Genomic DNA, 26,290 nt, shown 5'->3' on the forward strand with positions numbered 1-26,290 from the left:
TGGGTGGTGATGTCACTTCTGGGGGCGTGGCAGGGAGGCGTGGCCAGCTGACATCACTTCCGGGGCTCCTCAAAGCCTGAAAAATTATTTCATGGGATCCTCTATGGTCAAAAGGTTGAAAGAAGCTGGCTTAAAAAGAGGATCTACCACTGCCGGAGGAAGCCTCTTCCACTGAGGATCCCCTCTGTCAGGATCTTCTTCCTGTAAGCGCAGCCTTCAAAAAGAACATTTTAAAGAACTGGAGGCTATTCCCGTGTGCAATAAAAGACCCAGTGCTGCTTATAAAAAATCAGCCAGCTTGAAAGTTCTCCTCGTGGACAGCCATGCTCATCAGAAGAAGAATCCGTACTCTGTTTTTACAGCCCTCCACTGGGTCACTTTCCCCGTGGGCATCGCTCCTTTGGCAAAAACCCCAAATCCATGAAATATTTCATTAATCCTGCTGACGATAAACACTATTAAAGAATTTGCAACATGCGATAGTGGTCGTGTGGCCGATGCGAAATCATGTGGGGAGATGTATATTTGGCAAGGCAAGCAAGCCTCTTAAAGGAAGACTCTCTGAACATTAAAGCAGTATCTATCCCATAAAAGAACTGGTGTTCCTCTCGGGAGTGGTTTAGGGCAGTGGTCCCCAACCTTTTTATCACCAGGGCCCGGTCAACGCTTGACAATTTTACTGAGGTCCGGGGGGGGGGGAGTCTTTGCTGCCACCACCTGAGCCCCTGCTCCACTTGCTTTCCCACCGGTGCCCCTGACTTCCCACCACCCTCTGGGGGGCACTGCCAGCAGCAGCTGCGCAGTGCCACACAGAGGGGAGCCCCAGACTTGGCAGCCGCTGGAGAACGCCAAAAGTGAGCTGGCAGCAGAATGGCAGGGCAGCCCCCGAGACAACAGCTAGGGAGGAGGAGCCACAGCCCGGTACCGACTGATTCACGGACCGGTCCCGGTCCCCGGACTGGGGGTTGGGGACCACTGGTGTAGGGGTCTGCGGGGCCTAAAGGTAAAGGTAAAGGTATCCCCTGTGCAAGCACCGAGTCATGTCTGACCCTTGGGGTGACGCCCTCTAGCGTTTTCATGGCAGACTCAATACGGGGTGGTTTGCCAGTGCCTTCCCCAGTCATTACCATTTTACCCCCCAGCAGCAAGCTGGGTACTCATTTTACCGACCTCGGAAGGATGGAAGGCTGAGCCAACCTTGAACCAGCTGCTGGGATCGAACTCCAAGCCTCATGGACAGAGCTTTCAGACAACATTTCTGCTGCGTTATCACTCTGCGCCACAAGAGGCTCTCTGTGGGGCCCTAGCAGAGTACAATTGCAGCAGGAGCAGCCAAACTGGGGGCGGAAGGGCCCCCCACAGTGGAAAGGGGTGTCACACCAAGTGCCCTTGAAGAGGGAAAATCAGGGGGATGGGAGAGGCTACGACCTTGATCCAGGGGGGGAAGGCACAGCGTGGGGCCTCTGTAAGAGTGGGGCCTGGAGCACATACTACATGGATAAATCTGTCCTGGCTCCTCTGGTTGAACATTCCTGCAGACAGAATCACAAGCCTAAGCTGCCTTCTTTCAGATCTGACAGAGGGGAGGATAGAATGCTGTTAAGGAGAGAAGCGGAATGGATTTTGAAAACAGAAAATTCGGCCCCCGAATGAGTTAAAGGAGACTTATCTCCTGGCAGCTGCTCATGTAGATAAGAGCCGGGACAAGACCACACAGCTCACCCTGCTGAAGCACCTGTGGGGGAATGAAACTGAAAAGAGTCTGAAAGGTCAGCGCGGTTACTTAATGCTTACTTCACAAACAACTTAAATAAAGATTTCCTTTGTGATTAGGTAACATGCTGATTCAATCGTCCAAATAAGAAATCAGGTTTTCTCAATCAGGGTTTAGTGAAACTCTGGGGTTTCTGGATGGCCCCCAGAAGGGTTTCTTGAATGGGTAGGAGCTAATTAATACTTGATGTATTTTTTTTTAATAATTTATTTTTATTTTTATATAGATATATAGTACAAAAAATAATACTATTAGTTACACTATCACCCCTCCCTCTACCCCCCAAGTCCCCATTTGCTTGAAGTTTCATTTTGCCGAATGCTCCAGAGAAAAATTCCACTGGTTTTCTGTTGCCTATAAGGTGTCAATTTTACCTTTTTAAATAGCTTAGCAATTTTAACTAATACTTCACCACATATGAAAGGCAAAACTATAAAATGGTATAAACTTTAGCCCAGTATCTATAAAATGAAAGGAAAAAAGGAAAAAAACCCACTTTGTCATGACATTTCCAACACTTACAATCAAATCACTTGGAAATTTTTGCAGTTACCTTGGGTATTATGTACCATCTATGTAAAAATATACAGAAAAAGAATAGAAAAAAATTCAAAGACTGGATTCCCCCTTCCGCCCCTTACCTCCCCCCAATCTTCTTAAGAAAGTTTCATAACCCCCCCCCAATACTTGATCTATTTTTAATTTTTAAAAAATGTATCAGTCAATATGACCATATATGGTGGTGTTGACCCCCCCTACAATGGCCAATAATGGACCTGGAGGGGGTGGGAAGGGGGGGCTGGGTAGGTGTGTACCCAGCTGTTTCTCAATATTCTGTATCATTACATCACTTCTGGGGTTTCTCAAAGCCCAAGATGAGAAAGCCTTGGATAGGGGAAGGTCTCCATTTATGGCAGCAAATTACTCCTCCTCCCAGAGGAGGTCAGAATGATTTCTCAAAGCCTGAAGAATATTTCAGGGATTTCGCAACGGTAAAAAAGTTGTGAAAGGCTGTAATAAGTAATTACGAATCGCGCTCTGTGAAATTGTTTTGTATTTTTTAAAAGTAATAGGGTGTATTAAATATATATCACATATTATTTCACCAGATTCCTCCTAGCGAAGCTGCACTCGAAATGCATAGGGGTTATATAACGATTAAAGAAATTGTATAATTTTGTTTTTTTCCATCTTCATTTTGCCTTGGTGTGACCCACTTTCCTTTTCACTCATTTGTAGGCTGACAGCTTCAGTTGCGTTCCCAGTCTTGAAATCGAGAAGGCTGTACAGGGTCTGGATTTGGTTTGGAGTGATCCGAGCCATCGTCTGGTGGTTCGGGTTGGTGAAGCCAAATTGTGAACCGAATGGGAGGACAGGTTGCCCATTCACTTGTTGTAGCTGGTTAAGACTTACGCAAGGCTAGGGATGACAGATCTAGGTTGGGAAATTCCTGAGGCTTTGGGGGTAGAGGCTAGGGAAGAGATATCAGGGAAAAATTTTTCACAGTCAGAGTAGTTCAGCAGTGGAATAGGCTGCCTAAGGAGGTGGTGAGCTCCCCCTCCCTGGCAGTCTTCAAGCAAAGGTTGGATACACACTTTTCTTGGATGCTTTAGGATGCTTAGGGCTGATCCTGCGTTGAGCAGGGGGTTGGACTAGATGGCCTGTCTGGCCCCTTCCAACTCTATGATTCTAGGGACCACTGTGAGGTACGGTGCCCTAGAATCCACCCTCCAAATCAGGCATTCCCGGCCCAATGGGAAGCCCTGGGGTGGAGGGGTGACTTTCCTTCCCCCTTGCACCCGGAAAGCTGCCAGACACCTTGCTGCAAGCCGGCTGGAGGGCTTCCCGACCCAAGGGGTAAGGGAAGCCACCCCTCCCGGCCCAACGGGAAAGGGAAGCCAACCCCTCACCCCATTCTAGTGCCCATTGTATCACCTACAACGGGCTTTAATCTAGTATATATTGTGATCCGCCCTTAACACTTGGGGAAGGGCATAATAAAAATGTAAGAAATAAATCAATGAATACTGCTTTATGTAGATTTATCAGCAGCTGCTAGTTAAATGTGTGGTTCCTCACTGGGTGGAAACAGATGGCCTAATGCTATAGCGTTCATGTGGTCACCAAGCTCTACAACCTGTAATATGTACCCTGTGGTGGAATGACGTCCAACTCTACGTTGGGGAAATCCTAGAAATTTGGGGGTGGAGCCTAGGGAAGGTTGGGTTTAGGGAGGGGCGGGACTCAGCCTGGTGTAGTGGTTAGGAGTGCCGACTTCTAATCTGGCGAGCTGGGTTTGATTCCCTGCTTCTCCTCCACGTGCAGCCAGTTGGGTGACCTTGGGCTCGCCACAGCACTGAGAAAGCTGCTCTGAACAAGCAGTAAAACCAGGGCTCTCCCAGCCTCACCTACCCTACAGGGTGTTTGTTGTGGGGAGAGGAAAAGGAAGGCGAATGTAAGCCGCTTTGAGACTCCTTTGGGTAGAGAAAAGCGGCATATAAGAACCAACTTTCCTTCTTCAGTAACATCAGGGCTCTCTCAGCCTCACCTCCCTCACAGGGTGTCTGTTGTGGGGAGAGGAAAGGGAAGGCGACTGTAAGCCGCTTTGAGACTCCTTTGGGTAGAGAAAAGCGGCATATAAGAACCAACTCTCCTTCTTCAGTGATATCAGGGCTCTCTCAGCCCCACCCACCTCACAGGGTGTCTGTTGTGGGGAGAGGAAAGGGAAGGAGACTGTAAGCCACTTTCCTTTTGGTAGAGAAAAAGCGGCATGTTAGAGCCAACGCTACTTCAGTAGGCTATACTGTCACGGAGTCCATCCTACAAAGCAGTCATCTTCTCCTTGGGAAATGATCCCTGTCATTTGGAGATCAGTTTTAATTCCAGGAAGTCTCCAGGCCTTGCCTGGAGCTTGGCCACCTGACCCAAGGCTCTGTCCCTCTGGTCACTGGCTCAGTGTGCTGTTCTCTGGAAAGGACTGCAGAATGCAGAGGTCCTGCAAGCAGAAGACCCCAACAGTTAGAGGTTCAAGGACCAGGTTAGAACTAGGCCAAGGAATGCAAAGTTCAGATTCCGTGGCTGAGATGGGATGTTTCATTCTGTTAAAAAGTTTTGGGTGCAAAGGGGAAGAGGATGGCCTTTAAAGCCGGAGATAAGACATTTGCTGTTTTTCTTTACATGGGTCAAGGAGTCGAAGCAGGGCCCCTGCCCGCATACATTTTTTTTCGGGGGGGGGGGATGCGGAAGGGCCTCAACAAGATTCTTAGATTAAATGCTGGAGGCGGACAGTTTGCTTGAAGCTATCTGCGAGATTAGCCAGGAAGAAGCCGGACAAGATATTGGTTAGGATTCCAAAATATTGCTCAAGCCCTTTCTTCACCCTTGCACAGGAAAGAGCTCAGTGCAGCAGACCCAAAAGAAAGAAAAACTGGCCTCAAGCAGTGGCTGGACAGATCCTTATCCTGGATGCTTGAGGGTGATCCTGCATTGAGCAGGAGGTTAAACTGGATGGTCTGTATGCCTCTTCCAGCTCTATGACTCTAAAATGTCTGCTTAAGGAGGTGGTGAGCTCCTCCTCACTGTGGCTGGGCGGATACTTCTTATGGATGCTTTAGGTTGATCCTGCACTGAGCAGGGTGTAGGACTAGATAGCCAGTATGGCCCCTTCAAACTAGTCCTTTGACCCTTGGTGGCCTTTTCAAGGCAGGAGACGATCCATGTCACAATCCAAGTATTCCTTGGAGGTCTCCAATCAGATACTACTCAGGGCCATCCCTGCTTAGCTTTCGACATTTTACTAGATGGGGCTAGCCTGGGCTATCTGGATTAGGGCCAGTGACACTTGGGTGGTGGAAAGTTCCATCAAATCACAGCTGGCTTAGGGTGGGCGTTTCAAGCCTAGAGGCATTCAGAGATGGTTTACCATTGCCTGCCTCTGCATTGCAACCCTGGTATTCCTTGATGCAGGGCTGCCGACAGAAGGCGATTGGAGAGGTGGGGTCAAATTTAGGGGCCCCCAATCCAGCCAATATCTTTGAGTTTAATGCAGTTCTGATGGCAGCCACTAGGGGAGCAAGGAGGTCTGAGCAAAGTAAAAGACATTCTCTATGACGCGGGTGGCCAAACGGTGGCGCTCTGGGTGTCCATGGACTACGATTCCCATGAGCCAGCATTTAGGACATGCTGCTGGCAGGGGCTCATGGGAATCGTAGTTTATGGATATCCAGAGAGCCACCGTTTTGCATGGGAATTTTGGAACATGATGAAATGGGTTGCCAGATGTCTGGTATAGATTCGGACAGTCCAGGAGGGAAGCCTGAAAAAAATACCAGACATTTAAATGTTTTCCAAACAGTGAAAACACAGGATCAACTAACAACCTCAGGCTTAAGCAGCAAGCTGGCTGTTTGGGCTGGGATTAAACAGTGCCGAGAAGAAGAGGAAAAGTTGGGTTTGATATCTTGCTTTTTACCAAAGGGATTTCAAGGAAGAGTTGTTTTTTAAAATATCCTGCTTTAAAAAAAAAGATTCTCAAAGCAGCTTTACTTTCCCTTCTGCTCCCCCCACACCCTTAAAATGCATTTAAACAAAATCTTTCAATGTAAACATGGTTTTCAGATCCTGGAACTGGTAGGTCCCTTTTTACTGAGCGAGGTAGGGCCATACCAACTGCTAGCTGATACCTAGAGCTACCAATTAGCTTTTAATTAAGATGAGCCTAATCACTTTTAGCCCAGACTAATTGGACTCTTGAGTTGTAAACATCTTAAGGTATTTCTGAGGGAGGGAAGGTGGGAAGAAGAGCAGAACACACACACACACACACACACACACACACACACAAACATGTTCTTGATTCACTGGCTTTCGTCAAGAGTGCCGTTGCCATAGTATCTAATTTAAGAACCAAGCCTTTAAATACCCCACCCTGTTCCAACCACACACCATTGTCTTCTATAGGCCCATGTCCCATGGAAGCCTCCATCATGAAGCCCCTCCTCCCAGATCCCTTCAGTCCAACGAGATCTTCTACGGACACCTCCACCGTTTGTATGGCCCGTCGCGTGCCCCACCGTAAAGTCCAGATTTAGGTTCTGCATTTGCAGTGCTTGGCAAGGCAGCAAAACGGCATGGTGTTCCTGAAGTAGTCCACGAGAGCGTTCACGTTTTCCTCCTCCAACATCTTCCTCCAGACCCGGGTAAAGATCCTCCTGCAGAGATCCTGGAGGCATTCAAGAGTGGTGAGGGCCATCTGTAGGTCTTCGAGGACGTAAGAGGTTTGGGGCATGTGCTCCTGGATCTTGGAGGACAGCTCCTCGAAGGTAAACAGGATGATCAGATAAATGGTCCTCAGAGGCAGAGTTATGGTGTAGTAGAGGGCCACCAGCCAAGCCTTCCATTCCTGAAATGGGAATATATTTTGAGGAATACACAAAATCTGCTGTTGTAACATATGCTGGGGAAGAGTTGCTGGCTTTTCGATTTTAACAACTGCTTAAAGTTCATCAGCACAAAGTTCAAGTCCAGCAACAGTTTTAAGGCCAACATGAGCTTGCATGAAAGCTTATACCAACCATTCTTAACCTTATTTTGACCATGGCCCTTTTAGGAGCTCTTCTCTGGTTCCAAGGCCCCATGTTGGAGGCTGGCTGCTTGCACAATGAGCTGGGCTAAGAAAGGCCTAAGCTAAGAGTGAAATAACTGTACTCAGTGTACCTTGTCTTATATACGCGCGAGACAGATTTCTAGAACATTCGACCAAAAGAAGCATGGACATTCATTCTTCCCCCTTGAATGCATTAATTCAAGCACACATAAGGGAATGGATTATGCAATATCTTTTTCTTTCTCTTGACCTAGGTGGAACTTTCTAGCAATGAATGACATCAGACATGACATAAAGGTATTTCATCGGTTCAGTTACCAGGGTCCCCATAAATTCTTTGCGCTCCCCTTCTTATATTCTTTTCACTTTGTGGTCCCCTTCAAATGTACCAGAGCGCCCCTTTGAGAATTACTGGCTTATACCTTGAATAAGAGCCTCTTGTGGCGCAGAGTGGTAAGGCAGCAGACATAGAGTCTGAAAGCTCTGCCTATGAGGCTGGGAGTTCGATCCCAGCAGCCAGCTCAAGGTTGACTCAGCCTTCCATCTTTCCAAGGTCGGTCAAATGAGTACCCAGCTTGTTTGCTGGGGGGTAAACGGTCATGACTGGGGAAGGCACTGGTAAACCACCCTGTATTGAGTCTGCCATGAAAACGCTGGAGGGCATCACCCCAAGGGTCAGACATGACCCAGTGCTTGCACAGGGGATACTTTTACCTTGAATAAAAACTTTGTTGGCCTTAAAGTTGCCCCTGGATTCAAACTTGGTTCTGATGCTGCAGACCAACACAGCAATGGACTTTAATTCAAATAGATCGGAAAATTATCAAGTTTTTAATCAAACTGGTTCCTTTCCAAAGAGTAAGTCCCATAGAAGGAGCAGGATTCTGAACAGTCGTTCTTGGAATTGCTCTCTAATCATTTCCTAATGTGACTTTTCTCACCTACAGGCTGAAATAGGAGGGACTATTCAACCATCGCCTCTGTCTGCCTTCTGTGATGTAACGTGTAATGTGTGAAGAGATGGTGCCTTGGATGGCACCTGATAACTTCGACATGCAAAACAGGGGCCCTTCTGCATCCCCCTCCTCCATCCTCACCTACAACCAGTTCCAATGCACTGAGAAATTCAAGGTGGATTCTGACTCCACTTCAGGGGATGGCAGGATGTATTCTTCTATCCCGAGGCAAGGCAGAAGAGTGCATTTTTGTACCCCGCTTTAGACTACCAGAAGGAATCTCAAAGCGGCTTACAATTGCCAACCCATCCTCTTCTCACAACAGACACCCTGTGAGGTAGGTGAGGCTGAAAGAGCTCTGAGAGAACTGTGACTGGGTCAAGTTCACGCAGAAGGCTTTACATGGAGGCAAATTGGGGAATCAAACCCGGCTCTCCAGATTACTGGTCACCACTCTTAACCACGACACCCAGGTGGCTCTCAAAGAGGAGAGGCAAAGAAGGCCAACTGCATCCTTACCAGGTATTGGTTTTCTAGGACCTCTTGGAGGCTTTGGCTGGCATGCCTTGCGTGGTACTGAGACTGTTGGGAGATGTAGCAATGGAATTTTTTCAACAGGGACATCAAGCATGCCAAGTAGCCTTCCTGGGCTACCGGGCTCTGCTCCCGCTGCAAAGGAGCCATCTCCCCACCTTCACAACAGGCTTGAAGTTCTCCTGGAAACAAAAACATACAATCCTAAGGTACACCGGAAGGGCAAAGTGTGATCCAAGAGCATCTCCAAAAATGTAGGGTGGCCAACCCCCCAGGTGGACTCTAGGGTTCTAGAATGGCAATCGTTCTCCAGACCACAGAAATCGTCTCCCTTGGTGGTAGATATGAAAGCTCCAAAGGGCGGACATTAAGGAATTCCATCCCTTTGGAGTTGCCTCTCTTCCCCCCAATGCCATCCTCTCTGGGCAAATCTTGTATCTCCAGGCATTTCCCAGTATGGAGTGGACAACTGTAGCTAGCTGGGAGAAGATAAATTATTGGGATTGATCACCAGAGACTAGGGTTGCCAGCTCCGGGCTGGGAAACCCTTGGAGACTTTGGGGATGGAGCTGGGAGTAGGTGGGTTTGAGGTGGGGAGGAACCTCTGCAGGATATAATGCCCACCCTCCAAAGCAGCCATTTTCTCCAGGGAATTTGATTTTGTTAGCCTGGAGATCAGGTATAATCACAGGAGATCCCCAGTTGCCAACTGGAGGTTATCTATCTGTCTATGTTTGGACTTGTATACCACTGCTCCCAGGAAGCTGGCTCCCAGCGGTTCACAGAAATAATACAAACATCCAATAAGAACCTGTCTCTGAATAGTATTCATTAGCAAGTCCATTAGGAAGAGTCATTTTGAGTAAAGCAACCTGAAGGACGATTAACAAAGACTAGCAAATTTTTTCATGGGGGACATGTCGTTCCAAGAGGGAATGGCACTTTAGATACCAACTCTATGTCCAGATACTACTACTGTATTAATACCCCCAAGTCTCTCAAAGAGGTCAGATCAAAACAACACATGTGGGCAAGTCTTCTAGGAAGTTCTTACCCATCTCCTCATCTGTGAAAAGGAGATGATCCACAAAGGCATGAGATCTCCCCAGCATGACATCCACACCATTCTTGGCCATCTGGCCCATTTTCGTTCCCATCACCACGCTCATGCTACTGGTCACCAAGGAGGTTGTTGTCTTCACACCACCATGTACAACGTCTTTCGTCCGGTCAACCATCCCTGACAGTCTGCAGGTCACGCCGTTCTTGACATTCATGACTCTAGAAGATACCAACTCCTTGGTATCGGAGACAACCTAGAGGGGTCAGGAGGAAACGTCGCTTGGCATAAGGAACCCAAAAGCTGGTAGCGCGCGAATAAGGTAGAAATATACCAAGCTTACAGTTCCAGAGGGAGGCCATTATTAATTAATCCATCAATGAGTTATATTTATATACCACCCTCCCCTCACAGCTCAGGACAGTTTACAGAAAACTTATAATATCGGTACCACATAGTTCAGTAATAATAACATAGACATATCTGTAATTACAATGTCTATCCACAGATCAATCCCAAATAGAAGGCTTTCCACAGTCTCATTATATTCATTTGTAAGTTCCTGTTTCTTCATACCTCCCCCCCCCCCCACCATCTTCTGCATGTGTTTTGCACCCTCTAGTACAGCCTTTTTCAAACTTTTGACTATGGAAGAGTCCATGAAATAATTTCTCAGGCTTCGAGGAGCGCTGGAAGTGGTGTCAGCTGGCTACACCTCCCTGCCACCCCCTCTCGGAAGTGATGTGTCACAGGAAGTGACATCACCATCTGCGTTAACAGGCAGGCTTGAGGAGGACTGAGTGGAAAGAGCCAGGCTCACCCTCTCCCAGGTGCAGTAGAAGTGGCTGGTTCCCTAGCTTAAGTCTGAGTACATTAAGGCAGGAGAGGAAAGGTGGTGGACCTCCACCGGAGTTCCCATGGATCCCTGGAAGGGAATCCCTGCTCTAGTAGTTGGTTCAAGATCATGCAGATGTATGTCTGGCATAAAAGTCTGCAGTTTAAATCCACAGGGAGATATACTGGAAATGAAGCTGTGTGATATCGAATCGACCACTAGGGGGACTAACACACATGTGGACCAGGGCACCCCCCCCCAAAGTCTGCCACAAAGTAGGAGGGGCCAAACATAAAATGGCTGCTGCAGGAGGTGGCATCAGCTGTAAAATGGCTGCCTGAGGAGACACAGCTTAACAAAGAAAGGATTGGGAAAGATGAATGGGAGAGAATAAAACCTGCAATTGTGGTGGCTGCTCCTGTTGAAGTTATTTAAATCTGCCTAGCCAATCAGATCTCCAGTTCCCAGTCAGAAACCCGACTGGGCAAGGTCCCCACCAAGTCCCACCAAGCTTTCTAAAAAAGAACCTTTGATAGGTGCCGATAAAGGTGTTGGCACCCATGGAGCACCACACTGAGGATACCTTTTTGAGGAGATTCATTAGCTACCTGGTCAGCTGTTTGTTGCAGGATGGGCAGCTTCCCCTCCATGGCATCTAGACTCCTGCAGGCGTACTTGTTTGCGGCAGCGACTAAAGAGAGAACATTTGGCCAGGAGTCACTTGAGGTCTCAAGAAGCTACCTGAGTTGTCTCTTGGGATAACATGATACCATCGGGCTCCATGGAGAAACCTCACCATGCTGCCATAATGCCTGTTGAACAAGGGACTGGGGCATTTGGGTAACTGGTTTATCACGTTTGGAGTCACAATGGAACAGGTTGTGGCCGGTGTCTAATTCATCCTGCTGCAGGTGATAGAAAGGACTTTGAGCCAGGCATTGATTCAATCCATCAATGGCTTTTCAGCCTCCCTGTTCAGTGTAAAGCCACACTTTAGACCAAGAAATCACCAGGGTTAAAGAGTTCAATTCACTTTATTTAATACGACAATCATAGACCAGCAAATTTCCAATGTAAAGAACAGTGTTCTAGAGAAATGATCAAAAGACCTTCTAAATCATACCCCAAAATTATATAATCTAATCAGTTATACATAAGGACAATGTTGATCGAACAATGTAGTAAACAAGAGTATAAAATAACTATCTGGCTATAAAAATTACATCATTGTCGGCCATGGCTCTGTGTTAAAAGTGATCGGCGTTTGCAGATCGGTATATGACAAAACTTCACCACAATGCATGAGACTCTATTCTGCCTGTCGTCCAAAAGAAATTTCAATAAATGACTCTCTGCGCAGTGGAAGAACCCTTCCGAAGGCTGAAAGTACATGAGGAGGGGCAGGATTTGCACTTTCCTCTTTTCAATATAGAAGGGAGAGTGCAATAAAATGTGGGCATTGCATCTGCATCTTGCTTGCATGCAGATTCGGGGAAATCTGCCCTGAAGTACCGCCAAGGGGAGGGCATTAAATCTTGCCCTTGAGAATGCCCATCTGTGTTTTGAATTTGAGATTTTACGGAGATATGTTGCAGAAGTCAAACCTGATCCAGATTTCAGCTTCTTGCAAAACAATGGGTAGAGCTGAAAACTCATTTTGTGCTTCTCATCCCTACGATTTCAGCTTGAAGACCCCAGTTTTGGAGAGCAATTCTAGATATGTCTATTCAGAATCCTGCTCAGGTCTATTGAGTGGGCCTTACTCCCAGGAAACTGTTCTTACGATGGTACTGTTGGTTTTGCTACTCCCTTACATGAACTGAACTGGGATTTTTTTCTCTTCAGGCCATTTAAATCCTGAGCACCAAGTTCCCACTGCACAACCTTCACAGGTTTCAGCCTCAGCTTGTTGTTAGGTGCGAAGTCATGTCCAACCCATCGCGACCCCATGGACAATGATCCTCCAGACCTTCCTGTCCTCTACCATTCCACGGAGTTTGCACCGACTGCTTCAGTGACTCCATCCAGCCACCTCATTCTCTGTCGTCCCCTTCTTCTTTTGCCCTCAATCGCTCCCAGCATTAGGCTCTTCTCCAGGGAGTCCTTCCTTCTCATGAGGTGGCCAAAGTATTTGAGTTTCATCTTCAGGATCTGGCCTTCTAAGGAGCAGTCAGGGTTGATCTCCTCTAGGACGGACCGGTTTGTTCGCCTTGCAGTCCAAGGGACTTGCAAGAGTCTTCTCCAGCCACAGCTATATAACAATAATAGTCTACATGCATTGTGCACATAAAAATTGCACATCAAATGCATAAATACCCTAGATACTGCTCATGAAAACTATACAGCATGAATCTCCGGAATGTGCAAATCCATCAGCAAAATTATAAATGAATCTAAAGCAGCAGACAGAATGTTCCCTGCTCGTTTAAACTACAAGCCAATCTATAGTTTGAGAGAGCAAAGAATGCCAAATTAGACCGAGAATGGGTATCTAAGTGCGTAAGTTCCGTTTCTGAACATGTTATTTGTAAGAATCACAGCACGGATAGGGCAACCATATTTTGAAAAGTGAAAAAAGACTCTGCACACTGCTTCAAATGAGTCATCACAATCTCATTTTAAACACCCCTACTACATAAGTGGTTTCCCAAATGTTCAGACCCAAAAGAGGACATTTGCATCACTTTTTTAAAGAGAGCCCAAAAGAGGACAGCCATGCACAAAAAAAGGGGACATGCCCTCTAAAAAGAGGACATCTGGAAACCTTCAGCATGGATACTTTTAAAGCCCACTCAGCTGTCTTAAAATGATGGTCTGTCTCCAGCCTGAGAAGGTGGGTGAGTAATAAATCAAAATCCCTTCACTCTGCTAGGCTCCAGGGAAAGGCAAATTGCTCCCTCTAGAGGAACTACAGAGAAAAGCAGCTGCATTCAGGGCTGCCTTAGTATATGTCATTTTAAACATTTTCATTTTCTATGGCCGTAGAGTACGTCCTCCAACACAGACATTTTCCCCCAAGGAAACTGATCTCTGTTCCCTGGAAGCCAGTTGTGATAGCAGATCTCCAGGCCCCACCTGGAGGCTAACATAACCGAGGAACAAAAGCCTGAGTTGAGGCTTCCAAATAAGTTGAGAGAAATGCAATTGTTTATTCAAAGAAAGGGCTGAATGCCACAACGGGTAAACCTCCTCAGCAGCCAGTAGCCAACTTCACAGATAATGCTCTGTTAGTCGACCAGGTCATAGAATCATAGATTTGGAAGGGACCTCATGGGTCATCTAGTCCAACCCCCTGCACTATGCAGGGCACTCCCAAACCTATCGCTCCTCCACTGTAACCTGCCACCCCCTTGAGCCTTCACATATTCAGCCTCTCCATCAGATGGCTATCCAGCCTTTGTAGGATACTTTGTACTACAGAATTGGATTTGTAGTATAGAATTTGGATTTGTAATACAAAATTTGTACTACAGAATTGGATCTTACCTTGAAATTGGTCTTTATAACTTTTGGATATTAACTGCTGAGGAAGACTCTCAAGAAACCAATTCAACCGTTGTGGTTTTCAGCCCTTGTTTTGAATACACACATTTATCATAGTTGATTTGGGAGCCTCAATTCAGGGTGTTGTTCCTTGGCTTGGTTATCCTACCGTTGAACTGTTTGTTTCTGGAGGCTGACAACCTTACACTCAAGTCTCATTTTCACCAGGCAATCATAAAATTGAATCAGGGGTTGTTTGTTTGTTTTTTAAAAGGGGCAGCTGATTTCGGTGGCCTTTGTGATTGGTAGAGATCTGGGGATAGGGTTGCCAGAATTATGATTCTACGATTCTGCAGAGATCACCTGGAATGACAACAGGCCTCGAGGTTACAGGACTCAGTTCCCCTCGGGAAGATGGCTGCTTTGTAAGATGGACCCAATAGAATTTTACCCTGCTGAGGTCCCTCCCCTCCACAAACCCCACCCTCTCCAGGCTCCACCCCTAAAATCTCCTGATATTTCCTCCTCCAGAACTGGCAAGCCTCCTGGGTGGGTCGGCTTGACTTGATACAATCCCCTTGGTCTATTCCACCTGGGTGTAAACTGCATGGAGCTTTTATTCCAATCCCAGGTCGATTCAGTCCCTGACGTCTACATAGTATACGATTTCCATTTTGATTTGGGGCAATTTAAATTTTCCTTCTGCAGCAAGAAGGATTGATCCGGAGTGACCCTACCTTTATTGTGCGATATCTTAGAGTACTTTTAATGCTCAATATTTCAAAATTCGGATTAGAGAAAGAAGCTGTTTTGAATCTGGGCTCTCTTCCGTGGTAGAGACACCCTGATCGGCCAAAGATGGCCATGTGACAAGCTTGCCTTAAAGGAGAAACCCCGAATTTCTCTCAACTTCTGTTGGTCTTGTATTTTCTCCCTCCTCTGCTTTCTTCGATCCTCTCTCCCCCCTTCAAGAAAATCAAGAGTCTCCCTGCTTGGCTCCTCCCCCCCTCTTCAAGAAAAGAAAGAAAGAGGCTTGGCTCCCCCCCTTCTGAACTACCCTAACCACGTGTCGAACACTTTCCTGTTTCAATGGGGAGGGGGGGGGAGAGGAAGACCCGAGCTCAAATCGATCTGAATTCAACAGGATTGACAATGGAATAAACAAAGTAAGTGCAGACTCTGCCCCAGTTTAGGCAAGGCGGTCTTCCTCTCTCTGTTTTACTCACTCTGAGGTTCAAACGTCGTCAAAATCGGCTGCACCCGGCTGACGGCAACTCCCGTGAGGGACTTCACGCTTTTCTCTGCTCCGTCACACACCGACTGAAGGTAGGAGTTTTTCCTCTTGACGCAGGTGTAGCTGGCAGAAACCAGGTCGCAGACGGAGGTAACCAGAGGGAGGCTGCCGACTCTCTTTAAGACATTCTGGTGTGTGTGGGAGAAGTGAGGAAAAAATTGCAGCAATCAAATATCTGCTGTTAAGTTGACACTGGCATGGAAATACCTGCTGTGTCTATCTTTCGAAGCCAAAATAGATGCGGGGGAAGGAAATCCTATTTTTAAAGGTCTTCGGGCATGGGATGCAGGTAGGAATACCAGTCCCAGGTGGGACTTGAGGATCCCCTGGAATTATGACTCCTCTCCGGGTGAGAGAGATCAGTCCCCCTGGAGAAAATGGCTGCCTTGGAGGGTGGACTCCATAGCATTATACTCCATTGAGGTCCTTTCCTGCCCACTCCCAGCTCCACCCCCAAAGTCCCCAGGTGTTTCCCAACCCAGAGCTGGACACTCTAGTTCTCTTGGGGAAAATGGCTGCTTTAGAGGGTGGACTCCATAGCATTATACTCTACTGAGGTCCCTTCCTGCTCCATATTCCAACTACATCCTGCTCCACTTTCAGAAGTCTCCGGGTATTTTGCAACCCAGAGCTGGCAACCCTAGGTCCAGGTAACTGAATGACCACCTCTTTTTGAATGAATGAATGAATGAATGAATGAACGAACGAACGAACAAATTAACGAATTAACGAATTAACGAATTAACGAATGAATGAATGAATGAATGAATGAATGAATGAATGAACGAATGAATGAACGAATGAATGAACGAGCGAACCAACTAAGATCACAGCGGCAGGTCCGGCTCGCTGGGCTATGGTCCCTAAACTTTGGGTCTTCAGTTTTATTCCAGGCCACCCCTCGAGCCAGACCCCACAACTATATTAAATATATATTGATTTAACACTAAATAACAGTAAGCAATAAAAGCCAAAAAGCAGAAAATCTTGGTGGTGCCTCTCTTCCCTTGGTGCCTTAAGCACATGCTTATTTTGTTTAATTTGTGGTCCAGGGCTCCTCAGAAGACTTTCTTAAGGCTCTGCATGCCCATAACTTAATACAATTTCACCCAGAGCATTTCACAGGATAGCTCTTCTTCAGCTTCTCAGCTATTTACGTGGCACTGAAGAAGACAGAGAGCTCAGTTTGGGCAGGGCGGTGTCATCTGCAGCTGGTACAAAATGCAGCCACTCAGGCCCTTACTAGGACGCTGTAGAGGGTCCCTATACAACTTACTCTCCAACTGCTGCCTAGGTTGCTGGTTGAATTCTGGATCAAGTTTAAGGTGTTGGTTCTAACCTTTAAGGCCGTACATGGTCTGGGCCCTGCGTATCTAAGGGACTGCCTCTTCCAGAATGCCCCCTGAATAACTTTAAGATCTTCTAATACCAACATGTTTATTTAAATTTATTTTTAATTGAATGTATGTAACTGCTCATGCCGAGGAGCCAGCTCAGGGCAGTTTACAACAGTATGTGATACATAAAAACATTAAAAATGATCAAAACAGTTGAAAAGATTTAAGAACAAATTGCTACTCATTCCGCTGTGATATCAGTAAAATTGAGCCTTGCCTTTGGTACTTCTCCCATTCATTCCTGGGGGGTGGGGAGGACTGGCCTCAACCAGTGCCAGGGCCTTTTGAGCTGTGGCCCGAGCCTGATGGAATGAGCTGCCAGTCAAGACTCAGGCCCTGACCAAACTTGCAAAATGGGTGCTCTTCCTCCAGGCCTTCGGTTGCGGCCAGAACAAACTAGCAGCCAATAAAAGAAGAAGAGTTGGTTTATATAACCCACTTTTCACTCCCTGAAGGAGTCTCAAAGTGGCTTCCAATGGACTTCCCTTCCTTTCCCCACACCAGGCACCCTGCGAAGGTGGGGCTGAGATGGCCCTGATATTACAACTCTGTAAGAACAGCACTATCAGGGCTGTGATGAGCCCAAGGACACCCAGCTGGCTGCATGTGGAAGAGCGGGGAATCAAACCTGGACCGCCAGATTAGAAGCTGCTGCTCTTAACCACAACACCAAGCTATGGGCCTCCCTCCATTCATCTCCGGGTTATTCCCTCTACCAAATTGGAACATGATTAAAATATCATACTGTCCATGAAATGGACCAGGAGGTGGACCGATGAACCGATGAGCAGAAGCAACAAAGCACTACAAGTTTTTAATAATGTAACTGTGATTTTATAAACAATGTACATGTGACACATGTTGTGAACCACCTCAAGCCTGCTTGTGTGGAGGGGTGGTATATTAAAACCAAGATAAAGAATGAATGAAAGAACAAAAGAGAGAGCTTTTGACCATGAGAGGCCTTCCCAACAAAAAAACAACAAAATTAATCATTTCTAAGGGAGGAACAGAACAAAGAAGCTTTCCCTACCTCATCTTGAAGGCTTTCATCAGAGGTCTCAGAGGATGTGACATTTGGTTCTGGGGTGGAAGACATGGTGGCTTTGCTGGTTACTGGAAGGGAAGACAGAGGGGGATTCTGTCAGGGGGATCAGCCCCTAAATCATCCATGATCAGTGGATGTCCAGCCACTGCTTGAAGATCATGCGTGGTGAGGAGCCCACCACCTCTTTGGGCAGCCGATTTCACAGCAGAAGTACTCTGACTGTGAAACCTTTTTCCTGATATCTAGCTGATATCATTCTACATGTAGTTTAAACCTTTTACTATGGGCCCTATCCTTTGCTGCCAACAGGAACCTCTCCCTGCCCTCTTCCAAGTGACAACCTTTCAGATACTTCAAGAGGGCCATCCTGTCCCCACTCAACCTCTCCTTCTCCAGGCTGAACATTCCCCAGTTCCTCAGCCTTTCCTCAGAGGGCTTGGTCCCCAGACCCTGGATCATCCTTGAAGTTCTCCTTGACACCCTCTCTATTTTGTCCATGTCATTTTTGAAAGGAGGCCTGTAGGTCAGGGTAGCTTCCATCCCAAGTCCGGTTTATCCCTTTTCTTTCCTTTGTTGGGCTCAGAGGGACTGCTGTCCAGGGTCCTGACCGAACCAAATAGGTGGCTGGATATCTGTTCATTTAAAAATAACATGGCAGTTCATAGTTATCAGAAACCACTCTACCCCTTGGTTGTTGGTTGTCCCAAGCTCCTTGTACCTCGTAAGAACAAACCCCTTTGTTAGATCAGCACAGTGTCTGATCGCATTACCTTTGGTAGGGTAGCTCCAAGCTTGGAATTATAAGAGATTATTTGAATAAATCCATTTGTCTTATTCTTCTGACAGCTCACTATGTTAACATTCTGGGCATTCCACAGTAGCAGTGGGCTACATGAGCCCTTTGGAAGTTCCTTCTAGACAGTGGGACTTTTCAGAACTTCCTCCCCGGGGCGTATAAGCAGGACTTGAGGTACGATACATGTGCTTCACGATTGGCTAAAACATTCTTGGGAAACCAAAACCAGGGGCCAACCACGGCCCTTCCATTGTGTCTTCAGATGGTAAGCAATGAGGTAGGAAGCAACGTCAGCCAATCACACTGCATATGTAAATTGGTTCCATTGTGACTCCTTCTCAAACATCATACCTCTAAGACGTCAAGCCTACACAGGGGGTTGGACTAGATGACCCATGAGGTACCTTCCAACTCTATTATTCATGATTCTACGATTCTATACACACTTGTTTGGCCAGAAGTGTCATTGAATTAGTGGGAGTAAATTCTCTGGATGGCCAACCAAAATGGCATAGAGGCCCTCCCCTGATACTGCCTCCCAGCATTAGTACTAAGAGATTTAATGCCTTTGTGTATTATGGTGTAGTAGTTAGCATGTCTGACTGTGAGACCTCGGTTCCAGTCCTGAATTTACCACGGATGGCTGCTGCGTATTCTTGGGCCAGCCAGTTGGTCATAGCCAGACCTACCACACGGTTTCATAGAATCATAGAATCATAGAGTTGGAAGGGGCCATACAGGCCATCTAGTCCAACCTCCTGCTCAACGCAGGATCAGCCCTAAGCATCCTAAAGCATCCAAGAAAAGTGTGCATCCAACCTTTGCTTGAAGACTGCCAGTGAGGGGGAGCTCACCACCTCCTTAGGCAGCCTAATCCACTGCTGAACTACTCTGACTGTGAAAATTCTTTTCCTGATATCTAGCCTATATCGTTGTACTTGTAGTTTAAACCCATTACTGTGCGTCCTTTCCGCTGCAGCCAACGGAAACAGCATCCTGCCCTCCTCCAAGTGACAACCTTTCAAATACTTAAAGAGGGCTATCATGTCCCCTCTCAACCTCCTTTTCTCCAGGCTGAACATTCTCAAGTCCCTCAACCTATCTTCATCTGTTTGCTGTTGAGAGTATAAAATGTAGGCGCATACAATGGTGCAATAGGCCCCACTGGGGAAAAAAGCGGTGTATAAATATAAACAACGGCATTTCTCACATGACACCTGCAACCAGCACGTTCTGTGCTGGCTACTTTACACAGGTAAATGGTCACCAAAGGGGTTTCTGTTTTCTGTGTCAGTCTGAAGAAGAGAAAATATAAAGGCCCGATAATTCAAATTTTCCACCTACAAATTCAAAATAATGAATTATATTAAAAAATACCTGTATGTATTAAAATTATTAATAACTATTTATAGGCCTAGTTTGGTTTAATGGTTAAGGGTGGTGGCCTCTAATCTGGACAGCTGGGTTTGATTCCCTGCTCCTCTTCCTCAAGCATCCATCTGGCTAATCTTGGGCTAGTCACAGTTCTCTCAGAGCTCTCTCAGTCCCACCTACTTCACAGGGTGTCTATTGTGGGAGAGGAAGGGAAGGCAACTGTAAGCCGCTTTGAGACTCCTTTGGATTATAAAAAGTGGGGTACAAAAAAACAGCTCCTTCTCTACAAATGGTAGCCCCAAAACAGAATAAAATTATTCAATATTATCAGATAAGAACTATATGCAACTCTGACAATACATGTATTGGGTAAGTGGCCTTCTTTCAGTAGTCAGGCACATAAATCACATACTGCACAATGGCTCCAGACTTTGAACTGATCAACAATAATTTCAAAAAGCTGGATCTAGTTGAAATTTTTGCAAGTATTTTTCATGTAACGGATTGTTCTAACTTGTGGAGAATTTGAATGATCAGGCCTTTATATTTTGTTGTTTTTAACCTTTGGGTGCTTAATTCATTTTTTTTTGGGGGGGGGTTAATTTTTCTTCTCCCTTCTTCCTGATTGGTAATTTAAAGAAGTGATTTACCCCCTGAAGAGGCCAGATTCATGGTCTTTGGGGAGATACACACTGCTCTTTCTTGACAAATCTACAATCTTCACAAATAAAAATCTTTGAATGCTGAACATAAGGTAAGAGTATTGCATGTTTTCGGTCAATAAACGCATCATAGGATCCTAGCGAGGGATTAATCTCCTGTCCAAATGGCCAGCACTTTGACCATAAGAAGTTTCACAGCAAATAGGGATTCGAACCTGGGTCTCCCTGGTCTTAGTTCAGCACTCTAAGCTTCAATACAATACTGGCTGCAGTCTCCAGTGCCCTCCTGCCTGATCTTTCTTCAATGATACAGACACATTTCCTTCTTTCTCTTCACAACACGCCCAGGAGATTGGATTTTTTGGGGGGGAGGGAAGATTTTTTTTATTGCCAGAGCTTTAATAAAGGTCACAAGCAATGCCTCATGTCTAATTATATTTTTTTGGGTGAGTCACCTGTTTACAAGAGAGAGGAAGGGAGGGAGTTAGTTAATATTCTCCTCAGACACACCACTATGTCCACTGCTGTGCTAAGGCAAGGCCTGTGTATGCCTGCAGAGATGCGTCTATACATATTTCTTCACTATTGGATCCAATATTCAGTCTGTGCCTCTGAGTCTTTGTCCAAAACCTTCATAGAATATACAATAGTTTATAAAAGGCTATCAGAGGGGACAAAGAGCCTTGTTCAATTAACAAATGAAGCACGATACATTCATGAGGATCAGCACACAGTGAATTTTAATCTGGCGCTTATGTGTTCATCAGCCACTGCTGTTATATTTTTGTCTTGATGTACATTTCCACCCTTTTAATCTTATTTAGTTGCTGAATTTTAAGTCTCCCCCCCCCTTTCTTTTCCTGTTTATTCCCCCCCGGCAGGAAATAAATTTTTTAAAAAGGAATTTTAATCCACCGCTTCAGTTGCAGTCTTTTATGGGATTCAGGGAGGCTCATTTCTGTGAAGGAAACTGGCTTAGTTTACTAATTGTGATATTATTATTATTATTATTATTATTATTATTATTATTATTATTATTATTATTATTATTATTATTATTATTATTATTTCGATTTATTTCACGCCACTCCCAAATGGCTCGTTTCGCCCCCAACGGTAACAACCTGAGGTGAAGATTACAAACTGTCAGATGAAGCTATTGATTGTTCTTACTGTGATTTTACAGTCTAGATCCCACAGCTATTCAGGTTTCCCATTGAGCAAGACATCCCTTCCAGAATGTTATTAAAGGGCTACCAAAGGACGAGAGGGAATTATGGGAAGGCAACTGCTAGCTCGTAAAACCCAACACGAAATACAGGTGGTTCTGAATGAATATACCAACAGGAAAAAAGAACCTGTCCCAGGCTACCAAAATCTGTATACAATATGATATTTACACAACACACATCAATAAAATATTGAATCAAACATCAAAATGTGTCTTATCTATATTTCAGTAATTAATGAAGCAACCAAAATGGACTCTAGATTTGTGCCGTTTTCAATGTCGAATTTTCGTCAGTGGTTGTTTCCTCCAACAATTGTAAAAAATATGCTGCTAAGTTTCCAATATTCCAATATTTCTTCCTATTCTATATTGCTGACAATCAAGTCTTTTTACTCAAAGTTGTAGCATCAGTTCTGCTCGTATAACACCGGCCTTCGGCTCGCAGGCATAGGAAAGCTCTGTCAAAAGACTGCTCCCGTCTCTAAATCACCAGGAGTATCCCAAGGGGGGAAGAAGAAGAAGAAGAAGAAGAGTTGGTTCTTATATGCCGCTTTTCCCTACCCGAAGGAGGCTCAGAGTGGCTTACAGTCGCCTTCCCTTTCCTCTCCCCACAACAGACACCCTGTGAGGGAGGTGAGGCTGAGAGAGCCCTGATCTTACTGCTCGGTCAGAACAGCTTTCTCAGTGCCGTGGCGAGCCCAAGGTCACCCAGCTGGCTGCATGTGGGGGAGCGCAGAATCGAACCCGGCATGCCAGATTAGAAGTCCGCACTCCTGACCACTACACCAAACTGGAAGGGGAACTGGCAACTCTTATTTGATAACCATCTAACTCACTAGCAGCCTCATCCCTTCTTCTTTCACTGATGGCCACCTTGAAAAGTTGGAGAATGTGCCGTCAATACTGTTACCTACCTGGTGGTGAGCCTTTGAAAGGAGCAGAGCCCTGCGGGGAAATCAATGCAGCAAGAACTCGGCGTAGTTTCTGTAGCTTGGGCTCTAGATTTTAAAAGGGGAACAGGGATACATGGGCTGTGCAAGTGCTGAATACGCTGAACTGAGGCTTGTGCAAAATACTGACATGCCTACGGATCGCCCCAAAGTAAACCGAGTGTCCATTTTCTGTACTTCCCTATTTTCATCTTTGGAAAGAAGACAGTTTGCTATTTTTAAAGTCTGCTTCAAGTCACAGCAGGCTTGTGACAGCCCTGCAGGGTTTTCAAAGCAAAAAGACAGTCCGAGGAGGTTTGCTGTTTCCTGCCTCTCTATCCCTACCCTCTTCTGCCTTGGCGGTCTCCCAACCAAATACTAGCAAGGGCTTACTCTTCTTAGCTTCCAAGATCGGACAAGATTGGGCTAGTCTGCACTATTCATGGCAAGGCTTTTCGCGTGTTTCCTGAATCCCCCCCCCCTTCCACCCAACCAAAGGACCTCTGTCTTGGTGGGATTGAGTTTCAGGCAACTCTGCTTGAGCCACCCAGCCATGGCTTCCAAACATCTGGCAAATGGTTTCGGGGGGGGGGGGGGTCTGGGTGGCTGTCCATCAGGAGATACAGCTGGGTGTCATCCGCATACTGATGACAACCCAAGCCGTAACTCCGCACCAGCTGGGCCAGAGGGCGCATAAAGATGTTAAATAGCGTGTGGGAGAGCACTGAGCCCTGAGGGACCCCACAAGGGAGTTGAAACGGACTCGATAAATCTTCCCCCAATGCCACCCTCTGGGTTCGGTTTAGGAGAAAGGAGTGTATCCGGAGCAAAGCTGTGTCCTGTATCCCTGTCCCGGCGAGGTGGCATGCTAGCAGTTCATGGTCGACCACATCAAATGTGGCTGGCAGATCTAATAGAACCAGCACAGCAGAACCACCTCGATCCAGCTGGTGACGGAGATCATCCATCAGGGAGACTAACACCGTCTCCACCCCGTGGCCAGGATGGAAGCCAGACTGATGGCGGGGGCGGCATGTGCACAGGTGGTGCGCATGGGTGGAGACGGCCATTGCCATGGCTCTACCGCCTCTGCCCGCCGCTGCTGCCCGCTGCCGCAACCCACCGTGGGCCACTGCCACCGCGACCACCAACCTGGCGACCCCACAGAAGGGGCCAGGTGACCCCAAATGTGGTCGGGCCCCCAAGGTTGAGAACCACTGCCGTAGCATTTAAGCATTGGGCTAAATGTTGTATCAGCAAAATAACCCTCTCATGCTAGCTAGATTACATGGGGTAAGATGACACACAGCATTAACCAATGTTTGGGTCAACACAGAAAAAATAGTCAGGATATTGCTGAGATAATAAAAGGCATTTAGCACGGATACCCTGGGAAAAGCTTTAAAATTTGGCCTTACTTTCCCACCAGGGCTTCGGCAATTTCTCAGCGATGTTCCTGTCCTTCCACCTCCCTTTGAACGGCATTTCTCTTATAGCGATGGGGCGGAAACGGGCTTTTCTTTATAGAAGACGGAATTCTCCCCCTACTTTCCCTCCCCCACAATGGAACGTCTCAACAATCCCATGGCTTTAGAATGCTGAATTGCTCAGGGAGAGGGCATTCCGTTGACTGCATTCAAAACTCTCAGGAGAGGGACCTCCTCTTTCATCCCATCAAAGGGATGATCTCATTACCTTGATGATGTGCTTCTGGGCAATTGTAATGTTATGAAAGACTGAAAAGGTTCAAGGAGATGGCAGCGGTGACGTCTCCAACACGGTAAATGCCGCCTTTTATTCTCCAACAATAAATTGTGTTGCTTGGGATCCAAATCCAGACCTAGATAGCCTTGAATGAAGGGTTGTGATGTCGTAAACATATTTCCCCCCCTCCTGTGGGCCTGAACTGGAATAGATCGCTGTTGTCTGGATACACATAGAAAGAGCCAAAGGCCCAACTAGTTATGCATCCCGTTTTCCACAGGCGTGTTAGAAGGCCGAAAACGAGGGGTCCAGAAGACAATCTCTTCTCCCTTGTTCTGGCCAACTAGCAACTGGTATTCAGCAGGAGTCTGGATTAAAAATGGGTTGAAAGGTCGGTCAAGGATCTTCCGTCATGGGCCATCAAGGTCTACTCCAAATTGCAGTGAGTCTTCAGATCCTCAGCTACTGGTGTTTCACACATCATCTGCCCAATATTTTAAAATTGGAGAAAGCAGGGATTCAACCTGGAACCGGAGAGATGCCAAGCAGATGCTCTACCACTGAATCATGGTCCTCACCCTGCAAGGGGAAAAGAGCCAGTTTGGTGTAGTGGTTAGGAGTGCGGACTTGTAATCTGGCATGCCAGGTTCGATTCTGCCCTCCCCCACATGCAGCCAGCTGGGTGACCTTGGGCACAACACAGCCCTGATAAAACTGTTCTGACCAAGCAGGAATATCATGGCTCTCTCAGCCTCACCCACCCCACAGGGTGTCTGTTGTGGGGAGAGGAATGGGAAGGCGACTGTAAGCCGCTTTGAGCCTCCTTCGGGTAGGGAAAAGCGGTATATAAGAACCAACTCTTCTTCTTCTTCTTCAAATAGGGATGAACTAAATGGAGTGTTCTCACAAGAGAGAAGTGAGGAGAAGTCCCTCATAGATCAGGATTGAGATATTGTTCATACTAAGCCAGCGTGGTGTGCTAGTTTGGAGATCAATTGTTCTTCCAGGAGATTTCCCACTTAGAGGTTGACAATCCTAACTGAGAGCAACAGAGGGACAAGGTTGTTCATCTTTTCTTTCTGCTGCTGCTGCTTGAAGACATGGTGAGGGAAAAACACCTGCGTTGCGCACAGCATGACATCATTTCCAGAGGAAACTAGGAAGTGACTCCACATCCCTCTAGGATTCGTTGGGAATGCTATTGTAAAACCATAGAGTTCCCAGGGATTCCTAGAATGATCATGTGACATAGAATTTGTCATAGTTTCCAGCCATTCCTTGAACGACCTGTGGTCACTTCCAATTTCCCCCAAGAAAAATGTCACCCTGCACACCATGCTGGCACCCCTCATGTGCCTCTCCCCCTCTCCTGAAGACAGTGATTTACCCAGGACAGGAAGCAGAGAATAAGCGCTGTCTCTGGCAAATAACGGAAAGTTGCAGTCTAAGCAGCATATAAGTTCTCTAACCCTATGTATAAGAAGCACTCAGCCAGGCCTCAAGCATAACTTGAAATGGTGAATGCAGATTTAGAAATCCTTTCTCTGGGTCATAAATTTTTGAGGCCTGACGGGAATCGGTGGTGACATGCCATGGCTACCAGGGTGC

The 26,290-nt window shown here is 46.5% G+C and overlaps 1 protein-coding gene across 2 annotated transcripts; it reads right to left on the reverse strand.

Moving 5' to 3' along the window:
• Positions 1 to 6,622: 6,622 nt before the first annotated feature.
• LOC143838790 (perilipin-3-like) lies at positions 6,623 to 24,517 on the reverse strand. 2 transcript variants are annotated; one of them, XM_077340700.1, is made up of 8 exons: positions 24,397 to 24,517; positions 22,964 to 23,047; positions 17,972 to 18,054; positions 15,474 to 15,669; positions 11,373 to 11,455; positions 9,924 to 10,185; positions 8,855 to 9,051; positions 6,623 to 7,175 (listed from the first exon to the last, which is right to left on the reverse strand). In XM_077340700.1, exons 1-8 carry the CDS (start codon positions 24,461 to 24,463, stop codon positions 6,861 to 6,863), a joined length of 1,287 nt encoding a protein of 428 aa, XP_077196815.1. In that variant the 5' UTR covers positions 24,464 to 24,517; the 3' UTR covers positions 6,623 to 6,860. The 2 variants fall into 2 exon arrangements, with proteins under 2 accessions (XP_077196815.1, XP_077196816.1); XM_077340701.1 differs by lacking the exons at positions 22,964 to 23,047; positions 24,397 to 24,517 and adding an exon at positions 18,757 to 19,034.
• Between the last annotated feature and the right edge of the window lie 1,773 nt (positions 24,518 to 26,290).

The sequence above is a fragment of the Paroedura picta genome, chromosome 5 (genome assembly GCF_049243985.1).
Source record: "Paroedura picta isolate Pp20150507F chromosome 5, Ppicta_v3.0, whole genome shotgun sequence".
NCBI lineage: Eukaryota > Metazoa > Chordata > Lepidosauria > Squamata > Gekkonidae > Paroedura > Paroedura picta.

Excerpts from the sequence above, each read along its gene's own strand:
- LOC143838790 (XM_077340700.1), bottom strand. The coding sequence starts at position 24,463 with ATGCCGTTCAAAGGGAGGTGGAAGGACAGGAACATCGCTGAGAAATTG. Across the intron at positions 23,048-24,396 it reads GCCGAAGCCCTGGTGGGAAA|AGCCCAAGCTACAGAAACTA; the intron begins GTAAGGCCAAAT and ends TTTAAAATCTAG. Across the intron at positions 10,186-11,372 it reads TGCAACAAACAGCTGACCAG|GTTGTCTCCGATACCAAGGA; the intron begins GTAGCTAATGAA and ends TGACCCCTCTAG.